The 9,169-nt window shown below is 42.0% G+C and overlaps 1 protein-coding gene across 6 annotated transcripts in view; it reads left to right on the forward strand.

Moving 5' to 3' along the window:
* mprip (myosin phosphatase Rho interacting protein) overlaps positions 1-9,169 on the forward strand; it is a 58,178-nt gene that overhangs the window by 11,513 nt on the left and 37,496 nt on the right. For 5 of the 6 annotated variants that reach the window (XM_061756346.1, XM_061756347.1, XM_061756352.1 and 2 more), the window contains exons 3-4: positions 1,888-1,953; positions 9,114-9,169. The exon at positions 9,114-9,169 is cut by the window's right edge and continues 96 nt beyond it. In XM_061756346.1, coding sequence (XP_061612330.1) covers positions 1,888-1,953; positions 9,114-9,169 — 122 coding nt within the window. The remainder of the gene's footprint in view (positions 1-1,887; positions 1,954-9,113) is intronic. The other variant, XM_061756350.1, reaches the window with a different exon arrangement.

Genomic DNA, 9,169 nt, shown 5'->3' on the forward strand with positions numbered 1-9,169 from the left:
AGTCTTTTTTACCACCTGTCCCAGCTTTTTAGGAACGTGTTGAAGCCATAAAATTCTAAGTTAATGATTATTTGCTATAAACAATAAAGTTTATCAGTTTGAACATTAAATATCTTGTCTTTGTAGTGTATTCAATGAAATACAGGTTGAACATGTTTTGCAAATCATTGTATTCTGTTTTTAGTTATGTTTAACACAAAGTCCGAACTTCATTGGAATTGGGGTTGTATTTATATATAAACATTTAATAGGTATAATTCTATTGTTATGTGTATGTAGTTTTACAGTGAACTTCAACAATTAATGACTAAGCAAGCAACATTCAGTGTTACTCCTTGCTACTATGGTAGTACATTAGCAACCTCTTGTTGTGATCACGAGGGGCTATGCATGCTGTCCGGGGGCTGCTAGATAGAAGGGCTGGAGCGGAGCATATAATGGACTGCTTGTATAAGAGTGGTCAAATCTGAGATTTTAAATCCAGTCCGATCTGATTTGATACTCGTTTTTTGCTGACATTGGACTGATATCCAATCTCAAAGATTGGATCGGGAGACCCCTACTAAAAGCTATAAAACCTGAATTCAATGGTAAATGTTACAGAAGATATTGGATTGTCCAAGGTAAATTACAAGGAAATTTAAAGTCCCCCCCATACTAATGTTTAATTCCAAGGTCAAACTGTCACCATCATAAAACCTTTATTCCTAGCACAGGCAATTTTTACAAAGTAACATCTGACCAGGCGGAACGGTGGACGACTGGTTAGCACCTCTGCCTCACAGTTCTGAGGACCTGGGTTCAAATCCGGCCTTGCCTTTGTGGAGTTTGCATGTTCGCCCAGTACCTGCGTGGGTTTTCTCCGGGTACTCCAGTTTCCTTCCACATCCCAAAAACATGCATGGTAGGTTAATTGAAGACTCTAAATTGCCCGTAGATGTGAATGTGAGTGCGTGTGGTTGTTTGGTTATATGTGCCCTGCGATTGGCTGGCGACCGGTTCAGGGTGTACCCCGCCTCTCGCCCAGAGTCAACTGGGATAGGCTCCAGCACGTCCGCGACCCTAGTGAGGATAAGCGGTATGCAAAATGAATGAATTAACATTTGACCATTCTTAATAGGCATATGTGTAAAAATATGTTACCTCTATTAATAGTGGTAAATTTGTAGGTTATGTCCTTCATTATTCCATCGACTTGTGTGCACCAGTACCATTGCCAAAAAAACAACCCCCTGAGTGTGATACGACAGCCACCATGCTTGGTAGTTCGTACAATCTTCTTTGTTTAAGCCTCATCTTGACTCCTGTAAACATACTTTCTTGCCACGGTGGCTCGGATTTGTCTCGTCTGACCCAACATTTTTCCAGAAGGTATTGGCTTGACCGTTAGGGCAGCTTTACATTTCAGTCAAGGTTGAAGGTGTTGATTTCAGACATTTTGAGCCTTGGTAGTTCCTGGATATCCTCACCAATTTCCTTTTGACAATTTGGGCTTTCTTTCAGACCAAGGTAAATTGGTGACAGATCCAAAGAACTTGTACAGCTGTACAGTTCTTTTAACCGATGATCTTGGAATCTGCAGTTGTATAGAAATGTCACTCACAGACCAACTTGGGTAAATCTAGAACGACTTGGATTTTCCCATTGTTCAGAGTATTGGTCGAGCCAATGAAAGCTGTCGAACAAATAATTTTGTTGCCCAAGCGAAACTACCGGCAACAGTCAATCATGTTCACTAATGGTGTGTTGTTAGGGCTTGGCCTTGTCAAAATCTACTCCCGATCCAATCTGTATACTGTATTAAGGAACCATTAATTTACATTTTTATGTATGTCAGCATGTCTACTCTACTGTGGATGATATTCTCATATTTATTTCTTCCAACAGAAATGGCAACGGAGATTTTTTGTATTGTACGAACATGGTTGTCTGCGCTTTGCCCTGGACGAATCAGTAAGTACTAAAATGCTCACCTCTATAGAAGTAAATGTTTCACGTGTTTGTGTTGATAGTCTGGAAAAAGTAGTCCTTACGTACTAGCTGGTAAGGCTTCGGTGTAAATACTGGGAGCGCACAGTTTGGATAAAAATGCATGAAATTTAAATATCTGGACTTACCAGTTCTCATACAAATAGGTCCTGCTGAAGAGTTGTCATGGTTTAGTTTAGGAGGACGTCTTTGTATGAAATGATGGCAAAGCTTCTTAATAGTCAGACTAGACAGTGCGGTGCTAAAGGTCAGATGTTATCAAGTCACATTTGTGTGCCATTGACTACAATAGTGCATACGTTTCACCTCTGTTTCCAGTGACACCCAGGCTGGTGTGCAGTTGTGTTTTCCTCTTATTGTAACAACGATTCCAAAACTAGCAGTCTCATTGTCCTCTAGTCCTTTCATGTACTCCACAAGGCAGGAAAACTGGGTTAGGAAAATGTTCTGGACGCCTAAGATCAGAACTCTCCAAATCCTCAGAGTGCATATTTAGGCACGTTTAATGGCCTATATGTCATCAGGCTCATCCGTGTTTGCCCAATGACTCAGGCCTCCAATGGGGGCAGTTGTGATTTCTTATACCACACCCATCCACACAGTCCCTTACATTTTTGATCATATCGTAACCTAGTTTATTGCTCTTCATCCATTTTCATCTATGTTCTGCGGAGCCAAGGTGGTACCAGGAATGATTACGCTATGGCAGTAATACAGTTAAATTATTTGTAGAGTTAGCAAGGGTTTTAGTCAAGTCAATAATATACTGGGTGATATGCTTTTACAAGTTTAACAATCTTAATCTGTATTTGTAAATAGATCTAATATTAGACTGAGCGCAAAAAATAAGGACATTTGTGTTTGGTAGATTTAAATTGTGCCACCTTTGTAAGGAACATGTCTTTGTGGGATGAGCAGCAGAGCTGAGTATGCGAGTTGTCCCCATGAAAAGAAAAGATTGCCAGCTCTTCTCTGTCGATGTCAAACATCTGTTGTTGCTGTTACCATTGACTCTTCTTTGGTGTTTGGTGGATGACAACAAACAGCCACTATGACGAAATATACATTTTGGACATAAAAACGTGTGGAGAGTCATTGAGCAACGAAAGTGTACCGTAACTAGTGTGGTGATACTCATATAATGGCAGTTAGGGTTGGGAATCTCTGGCACAAGGCCGATTCGATACATATCTAGCTACACAGGTTACAATTCGATTCAAAAACATCTTTAAGGGCAGAACGATATGATACGGTTCAGTATGGTAGCGATATGATTATTCGATACAATTTCATTTTGTGCGGAAACAATGCAATACTTAACATTTGCTTATGTAGACATTGAGTTGACTTAACCTAATTCTATAAAATGACATTTGTCTAACCCTTTTTTCACACATTAAAAGACCACTTGTCTCTGAGAATTGTTGGTTTATGGCACTTTAAAAAAATAAATAAAAAATAAACAGCAAAATATATTATCTATTCATATTTTCAAATATCAAAGTAATTATTTAAATAGACCACACACAAACAAACAGTCGTTAAGAGCCATGGGGCGGTCTCGCACATGATGCCATTCAAGCTAGGAGCGCCACTGCACACAGGCATGTTTTAAATTGATTTTTTAACATTTGCATTGCTTGCTGAGCGCTGACTGACTTTTTGAACTTTAAAGGCCTCTTTTTAGTCGCGCGCTCGACAACGCCCACATTGCATCACGTGACAGACGAATTGGCCCGCCCCCTCTGTGTAGCTTGACGCGCACACGGCAAAAATTGCTGCTGCGCGTAGTACGCCGTGGAGATCATCTCTCGTGATTGGTCCGATTTAGTCACATGCTGTGATGACGTACTCAGCGGGCACTTGGTTCTACATACCATCTATGCCGCCGCCTTGATCAATTGTGCAGCATAATTAAATGGATCAGCTGGTCATCCAGGCCCATTTGTTCTAGCAGACATTGTTGTTGCTTTGTTCCTTGTTACTGAAAGGAAAGTAAAAACGGCTACCGGAAATGGCCCAAAAAAATTCAGAGGAAACTCCACTCTGTGGTGTCCCAGACAATACCAGCCATAGCCCTACTTACTTGCATGGCGGTGCTCCTGACGCCGGCTGGGCCCCTCGGGCTGGGTGGCTGCTTGGTGTTGGGGCTGACCTCTCATTGCCCGCGGCTGCTCCTTGGGTTCCCCCCGCCCCCCTTATCTTTCCCTTGTCGGGGGGGCGTCTTGCTCTCCTGGGGGTGGGGTGGCGGGGCGTGTGGGGCGGTGGGTGGGGTGGATGGCTGGGGGGGTGGCATTGAGTCCCTGCGGCCCCCACTGGGTGGCCGGTTGTCGGGGTGTCTCGGTGGGGCCGGCGGACCGCCCTGGGTCCCTCGGTGTGGAACGTGTCCCGTCCGCCGGGCTGTTCTCGGGTGGATCCCTGGGCCCAATCCCGCCCCTCGATTGATTGGGTGGGGTCCTCAGCCCCCGCGGTGCGGCCGCAGCAATTACAGGACACTTGTAAAATGGTATCAATTCACTTGCATGTATCCGCAGACACACACCCCGAGGACTCTTTCTCTGGGTGTGGGGTCACTCACTTACTGCGACAAATAACTCATGAATATGAAAATCGCTTGTGTATCCCCTCACTTGTACTCTCGTCCTGTAGACTTTTATAATTCACATAATTAATGCCACCACACTTCAGTTGTACAGTCGGGGTTCACGATCAAGCACCATTTAAAATGTAAATATATAGGCTCTCCAACAGTACGATATTCATCGCCAAGAAGCATTGTTACAACAAAGAAATATGTCAAACACAAATTTCCTTACTTTTCATGGTATGTTTATGTATATTTTTCACGTACAGTGTTATGTGGAGCCTTGTTTCTACCAAGCACTATGGTTCTGTTCGGTACAGTGCGTATTGCTTGGACCACCCCACTTCCATCTTGGTGGTAAGTGGAATGGGAAGAAAACAAAACTAGATTCAAAATCATGTTCTATAACAGAGAGGATTTTTGTCAGCACACAGCACCATGTTGCGTTCCATTAATTCATTGGTGTGTCTTCATGCTGTTTCAGAGCTCTGGTGTAATGCTATTAAAGTACATAGCTGTTGCAGCTATCACCATCTTACCCACTGTGTAAGCCTGATCAGGATTTACCAATCTGTACCATACCTGCACTGCCCCCTTGATGAAAATGCCGCTTGAGTTTGGATCCAAGCAGACACCAGATTCCCGTTTTCATTCTTGTGTTGTCAATTATTATTATATTTGGGGTCCCCTGCAATGTCTTCAGCATAACGTGGTAAATCTGCTTCTTTATGGCCGTTTATTTGACAACTGTTCATACTGTTCAGTAATGTTTCACACCTTTGATGGTGTGAAAGTGTGTAGAACTATTGTCCATGTTGAACAGCAAATGCCATCCTCTTTACCAACATCTCAATTGATATTGACTTCGCTAATGGTTTTAGTGTGCATACACTGCAATGTGGTCTGTTTTCAAGTGTGCATTAAAAATTTGGTGCATTATTTTTTAGTTCTGATCTGTGAAAGCAACTTTACATCACAAACTTCTGACCGACTTTATTTAGAAACATCCATTATGTGACAGTATTCCATTCAAGAAGCTTTAAATGTATTTTTTATATATAATGCAAAGAAAACCTTTTTTTGTACGTATAGCCAGGGCACATAGTTAAGTGGTCATCTGCCTCGACTTCTTGGAAAGGGGGACTACGGGGTGCAAGAAAAGCGAGTACAGCAGTGTTGTAGGGATTATCGTGATCTGTTACTTTTGTGTTGTTTCCTAAAGCTTGATAAGCAGAGAAACTCGCTAGATAGAGACAGCAGAGAGATTAAGAGACGGTTAGCTTGTGCTTTTCATTTTGTTTCATAGGGCTTTTACTTACACTCAGGCTACAGTAGTTTGTCATAGCTTTTTTTTTTTACTCAAAGCCAGGTCGGAGGAGGGGCTTGTTTCCCTTGTCGGTGGTTTAAACATTTGTATCATCTTGAAGATTAAAGGTCCAGGGAGTCGATGACATCACCTGTTATTTTGCACCCAGTAGATAGCTGGATGTGAACTGAAGCTATGACCTCTTTAAAAACATAACGAATGGAAGGAAAGATGCTCTTCTGTTGAAACCAGCATTCCTCTTCCAATGCCCTTATTTGGTAAGCATACAGTCCCAGGATCACAGACCAAGAAAAAGAGAATTCTAGCCCCTAAAAACCACAAAAGAAAACGTTAGATATGCTTCAGACCCAGACATTCCACACAAGGCCTGCCACAGCAAGCAGCTCAGCTGATGCTTGGGTGCTCGTGCAACATAAATGCGAAAAATACTGTAAGTGCACCTTATTTACACATTCCAGTAATAAAATTGCCATAAATGGACTTGTATGACACGGAGATACAGATTTTATCTTAAAAGAATGGAAGTCAAGTAAGACCACCCCAGAATCTTTAAAAGATAAATAAATATGAGAACATGGGAAAGGAGAAGGCGACCATTTCCTTTCAAAGCCGTGTCTGTCCTTGGACATACAAATATTTATCAAACCAATCTGTTAAAGCCCAATGTAGAATTCATCTTTTTGGGCTCCATTGGTACATTTTCATCTTTAAAAGGCCTAACCCTCCACCATTAGGGGAAGCTAGACTGTCAATTCCTGTGAAAGGTTTTGATGAACAGGACTATGCCTAGGCACCATATAAAACAGCAATGTTCTCGCCACAGCCTGACTCTTGAGACTTGCCTTTGGCTCAGCCTATGAAAGTTTCCTGTTAGCATTGTGTCCATTTTGGTTTTCAGCCAATGGGAGGCATTCACCACACGACATGAACTTGCAGATGAAATGTGACACGTATGCCAAATAATTCATTTGTAAAGTTTTGTGCCATTTTGATTAATTATGGAATGAATAATTGAGAATTTGGCGGATTTTGGTGAGTTATTGTTGATTAATTGAAGCAATTGAGGCAAAATGGGACTTACTCCTTGACTACACCCATTAGAGGCGCTGTTGTTGATTCAGGCTCAACTCATTTAAAGATGCATTTATTGTTACTTTTTCCATAGTCAATCAAAACATTTGGTCAAATGGCCATTGGTAATATTTATTTTGGCTGTAAATTGTTGTCGTGTAGAATGTGGTTTGGCATTGTCTTGCTGAAATAAGCAGGGTCGTCCATGAAAAAGACGTTGCTTGGATGGCAGCATATGTTTCTCCAAAACCTGTATGTACCTTAATGGTGCCTTCACAGATGTGTAAGTTACCCATCCCATTGGCACTTACACAGCCCCATACCATCACAGATGCTGGCTTTGGAACTTTGCGTCCATAACAGTCCGGATGGTTCTTTTCCTCTTTGGCCCCGGAGGACACGACGTCCACAATTTCCAAAAACAATTTGAAATGTGGACTCGTCGGACCACAGAACACTTTTCCGCTTTGCATCGGTCCATCTTAGATGAGCTCGGGCCCGGAGAAGCCGGCGGCATTTCTGGGTGTTGTTGATAAATGGCTTTTGCTTTGCATAGTCGAGTTTCAAGTTGCACTTACGAATGTAGCGCCAAACTGTATTTACTGACATTGGTTATCTGAAGTGTTCCTGGGCCCATGTGGTGATATGCTTTACACATTGATGTCGGTTTTTGATGCAGTGCCACCTGAGGGGTCGAAGGTCACGGGCATTCAATATTGGTTTTCGGCCTTGCGGTTTACATGCAGTGATTTCTCCAGATTCGCTGAAGCTTTTGATGATATTATGGACCGTAGATGATGAAATCCCTAAATTCCTTGCAATTGTACGTTGAGGAACATTGTCCTTAAACTGTTCGACTATTTTCTCACACACTTGTTCACAAAGAGGTGAACCTCGCCACACCTGTGCTTGTGAATGACTGAGCAATTCAGGGAAGCAATCCTGGCACCCACCTGTTCCCAATTAGCGTGTTGACCTGTGGGATGTTCCAAACAGGTGTTTGTTTCGCAGTCTTTTTTGCCACCTGTCCCAGCTTTTTTGGAACGTGTTGCAGCCATAAAATTCAAAGTGAATGATTACTTGCTCAAAACAATCAAGTTTATCAGTTTGAACATTAAGTATCTTGTCTTTGTTGTGTATTCAATGAAATATAGGTTGAACATGATTTGCAAATCATTGTATTCTGTTTTTATTTATGTTTAACACAACGTCCCAACTTCACTGGAATTGGGGTTGTAGTTAGTTTTACTGCACTGAAGGGTTCTTTCTATACACTTGACAGCCACTGCTACTTATTTTCAGGCTTGACTGTCCCTTTCAAGTGGAGGAAATTCTTCCATAGGGTCGGAGTTCTAGAGGCGGTGTGTAATTTCCATATTTGGCAGCCCCCAGGGGGTTTCAGGCAGATCTTAATAAAGTTTGATCTGTGTTCGCTGGCCTTAAAAGGAGCTAAAAAGCAACCCAGCACCTGTTTTACATCTGTAGCAGCCATAACCCAACAAAGCCTCGTCACAGAGCCACAGGATTTAGAGCAGACTCAGAGAATGTTTGTGGGGGTTTTGTGCCATCATCAAAAATATTACATTTACTGGTGTTATCCTGTTTCACAAAACATAGCTGTGTCAAAACAGTTCACAGGTTTGCTTACTGTATCTTTGTTGGGAAGTATTTGAGGCTTCCGTGCTGTTGAATGTTTCAAAACAGACTGAACTGGACAGATGATCACACACACAAAGCAGCTTTATTTTGGCATCTCATGGCTTTTTCCCTCCTGTTCGTGCTGCATCTGAAATGACTTGTGCAGTTGCTGTGGTAATCTGTTGATAAGCGCCACACAATGTGATTTACCCTGACATCTGCTAGTGAAAATGAAAAGACTGATGAAAGAGGTTTGCTGTGAAACTTTCTGTGGCACTAAAGAATGCTTTCTTTAAGATCTGTATTTTCACAATGCGAAACATGATACTGGTGTTATCACTATTTTGTTGCTCAGTCACCGGTCCCTGGCCTGTTTCTTGTTTCGACTCTTTCCATATTTGTTCATGTTTTCTTTATTTGGGAGCCACTGGTCATATTTTACCCTTGTTGTCATTCTTTGTTGCTTACTATACAGTGACCATTTGCTTGTTTATTCTCCTTTAGCCAACTACACTCCCTCAGGGTACAGTGAACATGAATCTGTGTACGGATGTTATCGA

Source organism: Phyllopteryx taeniolatus, chromosome 19, assembly GCF_024500385.1.
Source record: "Phyllopteryx taeniolatus isolate TA_2022b chromosome 19, UOR_Ptae_1.2, whole genome shotgun sequence".
Classification (NCBI taxonomy): domain Eukaryota; kingdom Metazoa; phylum Chordata; class Actinopteri; order Syngnathiformes; family Syngnathidae; genus Phyllopteryx; species Phyllopteryx taeniolatus.